Source organism: Botrytis porri, assembly GCF_014898465.1.
Source record: "Botrytis porri strain MUCL 3234 chromosome Unknown BPOR_020, whole genome shotgun sequence".
In the NCBI taxonomy this organism is placed as follows: domain Eukaryota; kingdom Fungi; phylum Ascomycota; class Leotiomycetes; order Helotiales; family Sclerotiniaceae; genus Botrytis; species Botrytis porri.
Window position 1 is genome coordinate 125,710 of NW_024066094.1, and position 16,127 is coordinate 141,836.

At 41.1% G+C, this 16,127-nt stretch overlaps 4 protein-coding genes across 4 annotated transcripts; 2 read left to right on the forward strand and 2 right to left on the reverse strand.

Moving 5' to 3' along the window:
* Nucleotides 1–6,283: 6,283 nt before the first annotated feature.
* Nucleotides 6,284–8,104, forward strand: EAF01_011191 (uncharacterized protein; the record flags this gene model as incomplete). Its single annotated transcript, XM_038919448.1, has 2 exons — nt 6,284–6,759; nt 6,820–8,104. 2 exons carry the CDS (start codon nt 6,284–6,286, stop codon nt 8,102–8,104), a joined length of 1,761 nt encoding a protein of 586 aa, XP_038764962.1.
* Nucleotides 8,105–9,932: 1,828 nt separating this feature from the next.
* On the reverse strand, nt 9,933–11,182 carry EAF01_011192 (uncharacterized protein; the record flags this gene model as incomplete). Its single annotated transcript, XM_038919449.1, has 2 exons — nt 9,933–10,709; nt 10,769–11,182. 2 exons carry the CDS (start codon nt 11,180–11,182, stop codon nt 9,933–9,935), a joined length of 1,191 nt encoding a protein of 396 aa, XP_038764963.1.
* A 1,418-nt stretch (nt 11,183–12,600) lies between these two features.
* Nucleotides 12,601–13,764, reverse strand: EAF01_011193 (uncharacterized protein; the record flags this gene model as incomplete). Its single annotated transcript, XM_038919450.1, has 1 exon — nt 12,601–13,764. The coding sequence occupies one exon, from the start codon at nt 13,762–13,764 to the stop codon at nt 12,601–12,603; it is 1,164 nt and encodes a 387-aa protein (XP_038764964.1).
* Nucleotides 13,765–15,603: 1,839 nt separating this feature from the next.
* On the forward strand, nt 15,604–16,038 carry EAF01_011194 (uncharacterized protein; the record flags this gene model as incomplete). Its single annotated transcript, XM_038919451.1, has 1 exon — nt 15,604–16,038. One exon carries the CDS (start codon nt 15,604–15,606, stop codon nt 16,036–16,038), a length of 435 nt encoding a protein of 144 aa, XP_038764965.1.
* Between the last annotated feature and the right edge of the window lie 89 nt (nt 16,039–16,127).

Sequence of the window (16,127 nt, forward strand, 5' to 3'; positions counted from 1 at the left end):
TTGAATTAATTGTTTAGTAGGTTTATAAGCCTTACTTTCAAACAATATATTTCTTTTATTGAGATATTAATCCTATCTTTTTTTTATTAAAGAAATTTAGAATTCTTTAAAGTTTATTGTCGACCAGTTTCACTTTAAGTAAAAATATCTAATGAATTTTATACAATTTGAAATTATAATAATTGAATTAATTAAAATTAAATGCTTAATTAATTATCTATAGCAATCTTGAAAAGATACTTTGTAATCAAATTCATTCAAATATTTATTAAATAATAAAAAGTAAATCGAATGTATAATTAATAATATTATATAGATAATTAAGATAATCCTATTGATTTTATATTAATATTAATAAAGAAAGGGGAGTATAAAGTTTATAATCCTGAAGATTAAATAGCTTTTTTGTAATTCATTATTATTAATTAAAAGCATTATTGATTTTAGCTTTAAATATTTCAGATAAAACAGATAATAATAAGCTAGTACTCGAAGTACTTAGTATATTAGTTATAATAGGAAAAAAGAATAAGACGAAAATATAGACAAAAATGAAGATAAAGATGAAAATGAAGGTGAAAATAAAAAGATATAAAAGGTATAAAAGATTATGAAAATTATAAAAAGATTTATTTTGGGTAAATAAAAACAAAAATAAAAAATTTCTTTTCAAAGTTGAATTATTTTTATTATAATAAAACTTTTTTATAAAATAAAATATATTATTATAATATAAGAGATAGGTATTAGATAAAATATATAATATTCTATAAAAAATGAAGAAAAAGATGGAAAGATATTAACTATATAGAGGGTAAATACTTTAGGCATTCATATAACTACGTATTGAATCCGTGATAAAAATTCTTATTTTATTTTAGAAAACATAATTGATTTAATTACTATTATATTTTATATGAAATAATTATTATTATACTTTATATTATTATAAACCGCCCAACCCTAGTATTCATGGGGGCAAGCCCCCAAACCCCCATAGCTCGCTGCGCTCGAAAGTTTATCATAGACAATATATTATTTACTCACTCAAATAGTCTGCCTCCACGGCAGTGGCTCCCGGAGGGCCAGCGGAGCGTCATCTTCACAGTAATTATATAGTCTCGAAGGGCTATCGGGTCGATAACATAGACTGGCAAGCCTCCGAAGAAGCAGCGGAGCGTCATTCAATAGCCAAATTCCGACTGATCAAACAGCGTACTTGAAGCCAGGAAAGAAAGAAATTTCTTCCATCAAGCATCTTGCACGACTATCAAAATATACCGACGATAACATACACCTGACAGTCGAGTACTGTCTGTATGTATGTAGTACTGTTTCAATCAAACTCAAATTCGTACGTCCCTATGGAATTCATCAATTGCTGATCATCCATTTCCCCCTAAAACATTGGCAACATGCCTACTTATCTCTACAAGAAAATGGGGCCGATTGTGGTTCGAAACCATTTATCGTACCTAGGTATTATAGCTGAGTGAGTTGAATCTCTAAAGTTCTTTTCCCTGATATGTCGTTCCCTTGTTCCCCCGTTCCCTCCCCCCAAAAAGACACCAAGTCGCGTCTCTTTTCGTTTCGTTTCAGAACTTCCACCAGTAATCAGAAACCTCATCCATAAATAAAACTCCCATATTAACAACGATCTTCCATGATCTTTCCTTATATATTCTAAAAGATCTTACCTAAAGTAATTTTTTTCTGGGAAAAGGTAAAAAGAAAAAGGGAAATCAGCCGCTCAGTTGCGTTTTTTGCTTTCCGGATGAAGGTTTGAGAATAGGGCCGAATGAGTTTTCTCTTTTGATCCAATTGTGTGATTTGTTGTTACATTTTTTTTGTCTTTTTTGTTTTTTTTGTTTGGAATTCTTTCTCATAGGAGTTAGATGCGGACAACAAAAAGATGAAATGAAAATGAAATGCCGAGAGATATTGAGGGTTGATTGGAATTGGGATTGAGCTATACTCTACTCCAATAGTATGTTGGATGAAGTTGATGGTGTGAGTGAGAGAGGATGGATTGGGGGATATATCCTCTTTTTGGTGATTCTGGAGAAGGATTGGTTTACATACATAGTATCTGTACAGATACACTTGTCTACAGAGTAATTTGGACTTGATTGATCACAAGTCATCTAATGAACGTTACAATTATAGTATCTGTTCGTGCAGCTATCCGTAAATGGCTGTAGCTGATGATTGAGTATATATCTAGCTATCTATCGTTCCCTTCTTTCACAGCATATCGCGTGAACGAACTACAGAGTATACTATGCATCATTGAGTTTCATCCAAGTTCGATATCATCAAAACAAGCATCCGCACCGCACTGCAGAAGTTGTATTTCTTCATTCTTTCCAAAAAGATCTTCCGCTCGGAAAACCTTCTACCTTGATTTTCTCCAACGCGATACCTAGTTAGCTCATGATGCTCATCATAGCTTCTCGGTCATATAGTGAGTGACATATCTAGAATTTAGTACGATGTACGAGTAAGATATTCGTATTACATAGCATCAAAGACTCGAAGGAAAACATCCTCGGCTTCACATCATTACGGGGCAATGGGGAAAATCCACACCTTTTTTGCCCCAGATCCCGTTTTGCGTAGAAAATTTCAAGAATGTCATGTGTGTGGGAAGGAGTGGGTTTGGGTTCTCCATAATGATGTCCCTTTGTCTTTTTCTCCACCATTTGAAGGACATTTTGATCGGGAGCATTGGTGCGGCTATGGAGCGGCGTTACTCGAGGCAATATAAAGTCTTGATGGGGAATTTGGTACGAGAACTGGGTGGGAGGGTCTAGATTTGTAATAGATAGATAGCATTAGGTGCAGTGCAGTACAGTACATTAGTGACTGTAGTAGTCAAGTTTGCCGATTGCTTGGGGTTTGGGGAAAGCATTGAGAGGGGAGGGAATGGAGATGTGGGAAAAGGTAGGTGGATGAAACTTGAAAGGGAGGAAGAGTGGGAACGGATTGTTAATCCAAAAACTGCAGAAGTTCGTTGGATGAAAAACAAGGGATATCGAGTACTTGAATCATAGGTAACATCTGAATGAGCCTTGTTCAAGTGCCGACATATGTGATGATTAGATCGATGTACTGACAGTCTCACAGTACAACATTGATCAAAGGGAATGTTTTGAATGATACCTACCTCCATATTACGATTCAACTTTTCAAGTGACCATAAATTTGATTTTGTATCATACTCTGTTCTGTATACACCTACAAGCTTACCATCCATCCATCCATCCATCCCCATCGTATTGGATACGTCTTAGCTCATTCACTCGCACTCATAAGATCTCATCATCTTTCTCGGTCAAATATCCTTTTTCCATCTTTTTTCCATTTTTTTTTTTTTTTTACAAAATGGATGGTCAAGATCTGGGGCAATATTAAGTAAGAATACTGATGATCTTATTGGATTCGGGGATAATCACGGAAGAATTCGAAAAGTGCTATTTTCGGTACAGCCGTGGGTGGCACTGATGGACGGATAGGATAAGGAAACCCTTGGCCAGTAATTGCGAAATTCGTATGAAGGAGAGGGAGGATAAGAATCATCGGATAGAAAAAGAGACGAGAAGAGATGATAAGGATTGCCGAGTTGATACCTACATATTACCTACTAGGGGTCAAATCTGTACGTACTACATACTAGTTGTTGATATTGTCGTCTTGCATCTATGTATAATTTGTCGTTTTCGACTAGGTAGCTAGTACACATATCGTGATCCAGATCTACTTGATACCATACCATACCATACTATACTATACCATACCGTACACATTCTCCTATGATCATCAACCACGATTCAATCACGAGTACACAACTTCCAAGCCCAACAGACAGGACTACTTCTTGTATCTTCAATTCTAGTATTCGACTCGACCTGGGCACATATCCCGTTATCAAAATCTCTTCCTCTTCCTCTTCATCTTCATCATCTTCATCATCAGCTTCATCATCTCCCCACTCTCATTCCCTCGTCGCAGTCACACCCGAATCCCCATCGCATCAAATTCCATCAGTCATGTTTTCCTGATTTTTCGTCAATTCATCAGTCATACTACCCAGTACCTCCTACATTTCTCGTCTTACTTTATCCGGATTTCAATGTACCTGGGTCCTGGTGTTCCACAATTCCAATCAGTGGAGTGTGGAGTCTCCATAAAGACGCCGACCGAATATTTCTTTGATGCTAAACTCAAAGTGGGTAATAGATTTAGATCGGAATTGGGAAATAAGATTTTAGAGAGATGTCTGTTGGGCGAATTGGGGGGGGAAGGGATTGGATAATTGGGCCGATAAGGGAAGAAAATGAGATGGATGGGGAAAGTTGAAAGGAATATATGGATGTAATAAGGTAGTATGAGTGTGTATGGAGTGTATGAGTGTGTATGGAGTGTATGAGTGTATGTGTGAATGTATGAGTGAAGAAAGAATGAGAGGAGAGAAGAGAAGAGAAGAGAGGAAAGAGAAGGAAAGAATCAAAATAGAAAAGGTAAACAAGTTATTACTTACTGTATAGAATGAGAGAAAGGAATACAATAATTGAACAGAGAAATCTAAACTGATGGAGAAGAGAGAGAATTTTATTAGTCTTCATTCAATCTTCACTTAAGCTTCATTCAACCCTTCGCTTCAGCTAACGACCAACTTCTCGAGATACTCGTAATTGAATTTATTTATATACATTATACATGATACATATAAGAAAGATATTCGAGACAGTTTCCTCCTCTTCCTCCTCCTCCTTCTCCTACCCTATCTCCCATTCACAGCTCGGCTTCATTATTTTGGTTAGGTAGCATTTTTCTATCTACCATATCGGTATTACTCTTAGCTGCTTTGACTAAGTTACTCCATACATGAGTCCTACCCAAACGCTACTTGTAGTCCTGTACCTAAAGAACATGAGAAAATCATAAAACGTCAAGGGGAAAACGTGTCTATGCTGTCTATCCCTTCAAGATCCCACAATCCCATAATCCCCATCTATTTCCTTCATTAGTTCCCCCGATATACCGAATTCCTCTTAGTCCCTTTCTCTCTGGGAAGAGACGAGAAGAGAAAGAGAAACTTATCTCACCCAACTATCTCATCAATCCATCTCAGCCGTCACACCTTCCACACTTATTACTCTGTAGGAGAGTAGGAGAGAGAGAGTGAGACAGAGAGACAGAAAGGTCCAGATTTTCCTTCGTTCGTTGGTCGTTCGTTGTTCATCCTTCCCCCTTTCTCCCTTTTCCCACTTCCACTTCCACTTCCACTTCCACTTCCACCTTCTCATCTTCTTCTCCATTCGCCTCTCTGTATCTACCAAGGGAAAGTCCGGACATTTACCTTGGAGTCCATGGCTACTTGAATCCACCACTCGACAACGGAAAAAATCAGAAAAACACACACCGAGAGCAGAGAGCACCAGGATTCATAGAGCATCTGTCTTACCAATTCAACATCCTACAACATTAAACCAGTATCAGAAGTCATCTACTTGGGTTTGTGGTGGGAATAGTACAGATATTGTACTTCCTTCTCTATATATTCAGCATTGCAAAGTTATCCGGGAAAAGGTCACATTGGCAATATTAATCAGATCAATTCGAATCGAAATAATCACACTTTTGTTTCTCTTCGGCCCCCAAACAGACAAAGAGGGAGAGAGAGATATTGCTTAATTCGGATCAAATTCATTTCTCATTACAGCATAACATATCGGTCTGGACTTTGGATGTATCAATCATACCATAATCTATATAGGCAGATAGGATACCTAGGTACAAGAGTTATTATCTCGGTACTCTCTTCAATTTGACTCCGATCTCAACCCCAATCCCTTTATTCTTTGACCCTTCGACCCTCTCCCACCCTTCAACTCTCAACTCTCAACTCTCAACTCTCAACTCTCAACTTTCGACTTTCGACTTTCGACCTTTCAAACTATCTTCTCACCTCTTCAAGAACCACCCATCTTACCAAACTTTTCGATTCATACCAAAAAACCATACAAAAAACTTCACTACCTCTCTTCAATAACTTGAATTGATCTTGTTGACTTCATCAAATACTTCAACTTGGTGTTTTCAATAATGCATGAAGTTCAATCGTGCGACGTCGTTTCCTCAACTTTATTTCAACTCGGCGCAACTTGGGCGGCCCTCTCTCTCCAAGACTGCCGTTCATAAATCTTGATATGATTAAACACTCACAAAGAACTTCAACTCTACGACCTATTGGTACCAAAGACCAAGCGTAGGGGAAGAAATGGAACCACTTCATCTTACTGAATTCGCGTCGGAGCGATATTTCGATAAATTACGACAAAATGATAGGAATGGACATGGGCATGCTGAGAATGGATCAGGATCAGGCTCCCGGTCTGGATCTATTGCTGCTGCGACTTCAACTTCGACGGGGACTGCAACTGGCACAACACAACATTCACAGATTGGTTCTTTGTCGACCCCTCCAATTAATCATGAACCATCACCATTAGACGCAGCTACCTTCAATTTACCTTCGAGGCAGAAAAATGCCAATCATGAGAATTCGGCTTTCCGATCTAGCGATCAAAGAAAACGTTCACTCGGACACGACCTCACTTCTTTACGAACACAACGTCGACCAAGTTTCAGTGGTTCATTAGGTGCTCTAAGATCCAAAGTGAACATTACCCATCGAGCTCCATCAATCGTCGAAACACACCCAGACATAATCCAAGAAAGGATTGAAAGACAAAGGTAACCTTCAAGAAACTAGGTTCTCTTGTGAACATTGGGATAAATTGCTGACAGACATAGTGCTTCTCTCTCCGACCTTCTCCTCACTCTCCCAACCGAATTACAAGCTCAAATTATCTCACCTTTGCCAATTCATACAATTCTTGACTTGCGACAAGTTTCGAGATCATTTCATGCTTTGGTTACACTAAATGAAGCACCAATCGCGAGATATCATGCAACCCATACACTACCTGGTTATACCATACGATTGTTTCCCTTGCCAGAGGCTGCGAAGCTGAACTTACACTATCTCGCTGGAATATGGCATCGATTACATGTCGCATCAAAATTATCTACCTTGATCTCTCTACAAGCTCGAAAAGAGATATTCCTACGGACGACTGAAGCTCAAGTGCTGGAATTCCAACCTCAATATGAAAGGATGCGTCAAAGATTAATCCCTCTCATCTTTACAATCTTTCATTTCTTCGAAACTTACCGAAAAGTATATGCTTCACATCTTGAAAGACGCGGGGCGCCTTTAACTCGACTTCCATACACACTTAATCCATTCGAGACTTTTGCTATGAACATGTATGATGACAGAACTTTATTGTATGTCCATCAGGTATTTCCTTTATTCATGTCATCATTTTCTCGTCGATTAAGGCCTCCTTCATATGTTGGAAGAGTGGAGAGATCAATCAGAGGTTATTTGAAGGATCGACCACCTGACGAAGTTTACTCCGCCATCCTCACTATAGGCGGACTCCAACAAGCCGAAAAGTTTTGGCAAACAAAAGGTTACAATGCGAGGAGAGCCGCCGTCGACCAATGGTATGGTTCTCTTCAAAGTTGTCGTTTCCCAATTGTCGAACCTAGCACCGCTGCACCGAAATTCAAGATGTCAAAATTCACTCATCTAGGAAGAAAGAAGGCACCCCAGCCTATGGCTCATTCTCCGTCCGAAACATCAGGTCACGATTCCTCGGGGTGTACTGAATGGTTCTGTGACAAATCAAACTGTATAGCCTCGAGACGAAATCTATCGGATGATAGTTTGGTATGGAGAACAAGTCTTTCAGAAGGTCCACCAATGCGTCCATTAAGAAGAGAAGTACTTGGATTACTGGTGGAAGGTGTGCCTGATCTACATGAATTATGGGCCAAGACAGCTGAAGCCTTGATTCTTGAACGGGGAATTGTGGATAGACCCGAGAGGATTAAGAAGAATAGTATGGTGCTATTGGACTTGATCAAGGAAGATGGAAGGGATGAAATGGAAGGCTGGGAGCCAGGAAGGACTGGAGGTAATGCGGTGGATGGGTTAGAGGTTGTGGATACAGGATCAATCTCGGATTGAGAGGAGTTATTTATCTGCGAGGCTACGAAAAACGATGTGATGACTTTTTGTCTCGTGCCGGAAAAGTTATTCGAGCATCGTTGAATGGATGTTTTGTGGTGCGGTACGACGCGATGCGATGCTTTTTATAAACGACAAGAAGTGATGGAAAGTAATTATTGGGGTAGGTGAAGCGAACGAGTGGATTTGAAAAGTGGAAAGGGAAAGGTTGCATTGCATGGAGTTTTTGAGCGATATCCTTTGTTTTAGGTGCACCAATGTCATACCATGGATGGTCCAGGATTGATGACTTGACCAGGTTGGGGTTCTTTAGGTTGAGTCTATGGCGTTTTTTTAGGTTTGGGCGCTGGATTTAAGATTTGAATGTCAATCGACATAAAGGGCGGGACGAATGGGAGGGAATGAATGAACGGAAGCGGATTGATGCTGTATTGATCCGGAAGTATTGACTCGGTAGCATGGTGTTTGTGTTTGTTTATATTGATTGAGAGGTATGGGGCTTGGGATTATAGATGTTCGTGGAGAAAGCAAGGGGTTGGTTCATTTTGTATGTAGTACTGTAGTGAATGAAGTGGGAAGGAAGTTGAAATAAAATGAATTCATGACCAAAAATTAAAATCTCATGAAAATGTCTCTGATTCTTGATATGTGTGTGTCCTTCAAGGGAGATGTTTATAGCCTGTGAAAAAGTCGAGATGAATCAATGAGTTAGTTGTAAGAAGCAAGGATCTGATGAGTGAAAACATGAAGAACCATAACCTCGATTCCTCCACTTGAGAGTTTGCACTCTCGTTCTAGCAAACGCTTATTGTCTGACTCTGCATGCTATCAGGTCATTGCATACTATTCTTCTGAGATGAGTGGATTATGTTTGAAAAGTCCAATGGACATGATTTATTATCATCCATAGATATGTACACACTTACTCACTCACTTACTCTCATACACACACATTCTCTCTATCACCATCTCCCCCTCCATCACTATCACTAGATATCACCACCCCCCACATCCTTAACTCCACACAAAAAGCTATATCCGAGAGCGAGAGCAATTGATCTTGCAATCTAACACTCACACTCACACTAACACTAACCTCAGATCTCGGATCTGTAATGTGAAACCCTGTTGTGGTGGTTTATCGATCTCTTAAATCTCACATCCCATGAAGCAATCTCATGGGATGATTTTGTTGATTTGCTTGCTACTTCTCCCTCTTAATACACACACACACACATATATATATATTCACTACCCATACTCTCCCTACGGATCCATTCATGCTAATTCTGCATGATCGCGTGTGGAGTTCACTAGAAAGAAAGAACAATATAGTATAGATAGGCCTAGTATCTGATCACCTTCTCGGTACTGAAGAGATTTCGTGTTTTCATATTACAGTGACTGAATTGGGTGCACGTTGCATGTACCGTCATGGGGCTTCTAAATTCTCCTAGGCATGAGTCGGTAGTATCTCTTGGAGCTACGGAGACGATGTTTGACTGATTGACTGGCTGGGAGTTTTTGATATTATAAAGTGTCAGATCGTGAGAGTGATAGCTTGGAGCAGGATCCAGAATTACTTGTCGAGGGGAAGGAAAGAGGTGATGGTGATGATCTAGTATTTTCTCTGCAGTTTTTGGGTGTGATTTCGAGTTCTGATGCATTCCGGTTCAGCTGTCGATGCTACTTACATAGTCACAAAATTCGAAATGTTCTTGTCCGAACTAGATAGTTCACAACCTAATCTATCTACACAACCAGACTCATTCATGACTTCATACCCCGTCGCCCAATCTTCACTTCAAACTATATACACAGTATCGTATCACTTCCCTCCAGGAGGCTGTTGAGCCCCCGTCAACTTCGCCAACCTCAACTCCTCCTTCTCCATGGTATTCAATCTTACTTTCAGCGTCGCAATCTGCACCTTCAAGTCGCCTAGCTCATACTGCGCCTTTTCCATTTCCGTCTCGTGTTGTCGCTCCGCCCAGAGCCGATGAGTCTCGCATTTTTCGGCCTCGGTGGCCAAGTTATTGCGGAGAGAGGAAATGGTGAATTCCTGCTTCATGGTTTTTTCAAGTTCTTCTGTGAGTTTGACGCGCAGTTCCGACATGATGTTTACGCGCTCGTCGTTCTCGTTCGAGATGGTGGTGATGCGTTCGCGGAGCTCGTCTACTTGTTTGCTGTGTTGTTCGGTTAGGATGGTTATTTGCTTGTGGAGGTTTTTGATGACCTGGTCTTTTTGTTCGATGGTTTCTGATAGGGTGGTTACTTGAGTTCGGAGGTCGTCGATGGTTGGGTTGTTAAGTAGTTCGGCTATTTTCTCCCCGAGTTCCTGGATGGTTTGGGCATGTGAGTCTTTCTCCATTCTTACTTCAGACATTTGAATTCGTAGTTCCTCCATTGTTTGGTCTTTTTCACCTGCTTTGGCTACCTTCTCTCTGAGGCCATGAATAGTTTGTGCATGCAAATCGTTCTCCCTTCTTACCTCAGACATTTGGACTCTTAGTTCCTCAATCGTCTGATCTTTCTCGCCCGCTTTGGCTATCTGATCTTTGAGTCCTTGGATAGTTTGTGCGTGTGAATCGATCTCCCTCCTTGTCTCAGACATTCGGTTTCGTATCCCTCAATTGTCTGATCCTTTTCCCCCAGCTTTTCTACCTGTTCTCTAAGTCCTTGAATAGTTTGCGTATGTTGCTCATTTCGTCTCCCTAATTCGGCTAATTGACCACGTAGTTCCTCGATAATCTGATTTTGTCGATCGGCTTCTCCGTCCGGTCTGACATTTTGATTTCGTAGTCGTCCGACTTCCATTTGCCACGATTCACCTACATTCCGCAATCGTCCATTTTCCCTTCGTAGATGCGCATTTCTATTTTGTAATGTAGCAATACTCTTGGAAGCTACATCATTGTCGTTTGTCCCCCGACCAAACCAGTACCATCCCGGTCCAGATGTTGTCTCTGGGATTTCTGGGATTTCGATTTCGAAAGCATCTAGTCCAAATACGGGTGGAAGTGGTGGAAGGGGTGGAAGGCGCGGGTTGGCACGATTTGCGACATTGTTGACAAACATATCAAGTCTTTTGCATGATTTGTTATTGTTAAGTTTGGGGGATTCGATTCATATGTTAAAGTTCTAGAGATACAGCAATGATGTTAAGCAATTGATGTCTACTAGGATACCCAAGAATGATTCCCGATAGGAACAAAGAGTTCAATTTCGCCTATGACCATTTCATACTGAATACATTCAATCAAAAAGAATGTTCAGTCTCATCAAGTCCGCTTTGAATGAGACAAAGAACCATCTACCAGCTTATGAGATACCTTTGTAAAACTTAGGTTGCTTGATCTAAAATTCGTTAATCAGACAAGCAAGCAAAAATGAATGAGAATTTTGTGAATGTATCCTCTCATTCTTGTATAAATTGGCTATAGAGGTGGTAGAAACTGGAGCATTGGGTTTTGGAGGCGTTCTCAGAAGCGCAGATCCAAGAACGAGGCTCAGATAACGAGTAGCAGAAATCTACACGGGAAAAATGTCGAAGTTTATGCCGGATAGATACTATTAGCAAGACGTATGACTTGATGAGAAGCTTACTGAGAACTCTGGAGAAGACCAGTCATATATGCAGAATGCACGGTTGGCCCTTAACTTCCTATTGCCGGTCACACCAATGTAGATACTTTCACTATTAAGAATTTGAAACCATCCCGCTAGCACTGCGAAGATTCCCACCAAGAAAAAAGTCATATGCAAATCTCTATTAAACTTCGAGGCGAAGTATCTGGATGGATTTATACCCGGAATTTGAGAGATGGACGAATGAGAGTTTTGCAGTACCCCATGCCTTATAGTATGAATGGCACAACCCAAGAAGTTTTCCGATCTATGAAAGAGAATTACTTGGCCCAGGTGAAACGGTTAAGGAAGGGAGATGTCAGCTAAAAGGCGCCAAGGTCCCTTAGTCAAGACAATACGGAAAATGAAGCGTAGAGTCTGAGGAGAGGAATGAACATGATGCTATTCTTCCAAAGTCCGGAGGAATACTTGGAGAAAGGAGAGAATTTATTTCGACCTTCACAAAGTTGGTCGCCATGCTCAAACCAAGGAAGCCAGTATTACATGACTGTTCCAGGAAAAGGAACTTTCGCAAGTCCACAGAGTTTTTCTATGAAACGTCCCGGTGCCATGATAGAGCTGCGTTGAATGTAAACTTTGTGCAATAAATTGATTGGTTTGATCTATGCTCTATCTCTAGCAATGTATAAGATCTGGGTGCGCATATAGAACAGATACTATCGAGAGCATGAAAATCGTCAAATCTGCATCTGACGCAGTTGTGAATTGGTAGGCTAGCCAACTAAAATGTGACTCGGGCCAAATAACTCTCCGAGGCGTTCAAATGTGATATAGAATTACCTTTGCCGGCCAGAGATGTTCAATGTAGATGAACATATAAAGATATAATATGTTTGCTTTCAAATGTTTCAGTGCTTCTCTCGTAATTTTGCCAAAGCTGCAGCGACCCCTCCACTGAGCTCTTCATCTCTTCTCGCCAATTCTTTCTTTTTCTCTCCGGCTGCTTTTTCTTCTTCTTGCTGAGCGGCCGAGATTGCAGCCTCTTCATCATCATCGCCTGGTATTCGTTCATCCTGTCGTTCCTCGGCAAGATTTTGACTTCGATGTGGGGATTCAGTAGATTTTCCTCCCAATGAACTCATTTCCCTTAAAGGAACACGACTCAAAGGTATAGCACGATCTAAAACTCCTTCTGGCCGCCCCGTCCCATCATGCGTTACTTCCTTCCTACCCAAACCCCTACGAGCTGCTTTTCGCGCTCTAAATGGTTCATCAACAACCCCGCACCACTTTCTAACCTTTTTCTCTCCCCAACCATCAACAACAGCAATCTCCTCAGGTCTTGCATTAATAGCACCTCTGATACTTCCAAATGCATCTACCAATGCCACCGCGTCTCGTTTATTGATACTCCTTGGAACGGTAATGAAATCTACCATTTTATCTCCATAACTCTTACTTTCAACACCCTTTATAGCACTAGCATTTGCATGTTCGTAGCTCTTGTATAACTCAAGGTATCGTGCAGCCTCAGGAGCTGACCAGCATAGTATGACGGTAACATTATTCACCAAACTTGTCTTGGATAATTCCTTTAAACTCTCTTCATGATTTCCAATATCAACCATTGTAAGAAGTACTCGTAGATTGTATTTACCCTGTAATCCTTTTATTCGATTGTATATATATTCGGGATGTAATCGGTGGTACTTGAGTGATAGGAAGAGTGCGCATGTTGTTGTACCAAGCACATAATCAGCTAGGATATCTGAGTATTCCCATGGAAACGATTTGAGATTTATCAGTATTGGATTTCCTTTCTGCCGCAGAGATACTTGAATTGTCGAGCCAGAAGAGCGCGATGCGATAGCCTGTGGAATTGGTTGAACAATTTTGGGACCTGCGGAGGCATTATTTGTTGGTGGTGCTCGATCAAGACGCTGTGGAGTAGGCTGTTGGACGCGTTGCGGGGTAGGTTGTTGAACGCGGTTTGTAGATGGAGCTGTAACAGGGGTTTGTGCGAGAGCTGTCAGGAAATCTGCATCTGCACCGAAATCATCATCGTCGTCCATTGTCAATGTGATTGTTGTTGCCTAAGAGGTTGTCGTGGTTGAATGTTGTATGAATATTTGAGGTGGAAAGGAAGGAAACCTGTTATACACTGTCATAGGCTAGCGATCGCTAATTTTACATACCTTCAAATCTAGAACACAACTCATGCTGCACTACAACATCATGATTTCATGTAAGGAATCAACTTTCTCAACAATACCAATGCAATAGCTCTTCAGCGAAATTGTATACCAGTGCACAGTTTTAACACACGAATGCGAACAATCGCGAACAGAAGTGATATCGATATATTTCATGAGCTCATTTCTAGATCGAGAATGGCTTCTGTCTTGCTGCCACTGCGCCGTTGCTTGCGCATGTTACTGATAGATGACCTCATGTGGTTTTGGATACTGTAGCCGATTGATACTAAGCACATCATCCAATCTCCATGAGGAGATTCATAGAATAGGGTCCTACGAAGAAATGGCTGCTCCTCAAACCATGTACACAATCGGAGCCTGCATATGTCTGTCTCGATGATACCGGTACATTCCTTTCATAGGATGATTTGAAAAGTAGACATTGGTCACTACTTCATCAGTCCATAAGGGTTCTGAGTGGCTTTTGTTATTTGGCTCCGACTTTCGTCTCTTGATACTTTCTAGGATTAGCTAGCAGCTGCAAGTGCAGATTTGACTTCCTTAAAGATTCAAAACAAGCTCTGGAGGCAAAAGCTTAAGCTCTCAATAGTCACATGTCTCGAAATACTGGTGTATATGAAAGCCCACCTCTGGAGGTGTAATTAGTCCCATGTTTGTTCGGGTGTAACATGATCTCGTTATTCTTTTGCCGGAGAGAAGGTGGCATCGCTTATGTTCTTGAAAGTACATATTGGACAAAGCACCTCAAGGGCAGGTGGCTAGATTATTCACCAAAAACCTTCGTATTTTTACAAACATAACGATGTTATTATCATTTTCCCGGCTACCATGTTCGTCCCTCCTGTTTCATTTGATAGCTAAGCCTTCTAGTTCGCTAGAGCATCTCAAAGGCACGCTAGACTCTATTGGAATTACTATTCTTAGATACTTCGAAGGGCGTGGTATTACTACAACTGGCAAGCCGGATGATTATTATCATATGCACCCGGGATATTTGCCCAATAACACACGCCCGCATTCACCGCACACGTAGATGGATCCACCAATTTCAATCAAGATATGCTTGCTGCAAGCTTCCTACGCTCCACACTCTTCTGCCGGAAATACGACGAATCGAGGTCTACGGTGAGAACCTAGACGAAAGTTTATACTACCTCGAAATATGTTGTTGCAAATTCCTAGCTAGAGAGTTATGGAAGGTATTCTTTATCTTCGGCCCATTAATAACAGATAATAGTCTCTAAGAATTAGTTGATAGTTCTCTATTACTCGGTGCCACTGTCACTTTTATCTCTAGAAATAATAGAGGTTAACTCACGTCCCGATCAACTCATCATGATATCGCAATCCTCGTCACGTTTAAGCATCCTATATTTCTGGGTCCAGAACCGAGTTTTGTTCCAGATTTGGATGACTATATTCGCATTGCTAATTCACTCTCATTGGTGAATCCTAGTGGAAGTTCGACTAGGCTGTTGACCAGGCAATCCCACTTATGTTAATCATTTGTAAAGGTTACATATTCTCACTAATCTAGTCTCAACTGACACGGCGTAAACGGTATAAACGGGTATGTGGAGAGATATCCAGGTACCGCTCCTAGAGCAGGCTGTCACTTCGTATCAGCGACCAGATCAAAATAGCATCAATTGACTGACTAATGGTCACGTCAAACTCTGGCTCCTTCTAACGCCAATGTTGAGCGTACAGGCAAGTGACGTAACGAAACCGTTCTTCCACCACTTGCAAGTTAGTTTCCCAAAGAGAACCACTCGCGACTCCCGCAACATCCAATCCTCAACCACGCCCTCTGACGCCCCCCAAACTTCCCCACGACTCTTATATCAAGACATGGTATCCCACTTCCCACTTCCCAATCTCCGTCTCATGTACCAAGTCGTCTCTCCCTCCGTTTCCTCCCCAGAAACCCCGAAACCTCTAAATCATCCCCAAACCAAAACTGCCCCCCCCCTCACACCCAACACCCCTATCACCTCCACGGCTCATGACTCGGTACTCATTCCTGCTCCCAAGCCACCAAGACATAAAGTTCTCTCTTCCCGAATATTACCCCACAAACTCCATCTATCCGGCCCCACATACCCAGCCTGTACACCTGCCAAGCCCTGAAGCCTTGAAGCCCTGGAACTCCCAGGTTCGGAAACCCCCATTCTCGGGCACTGCCGTTTACCTTCGGCTTGGCTTTAAGTTTGACTGTT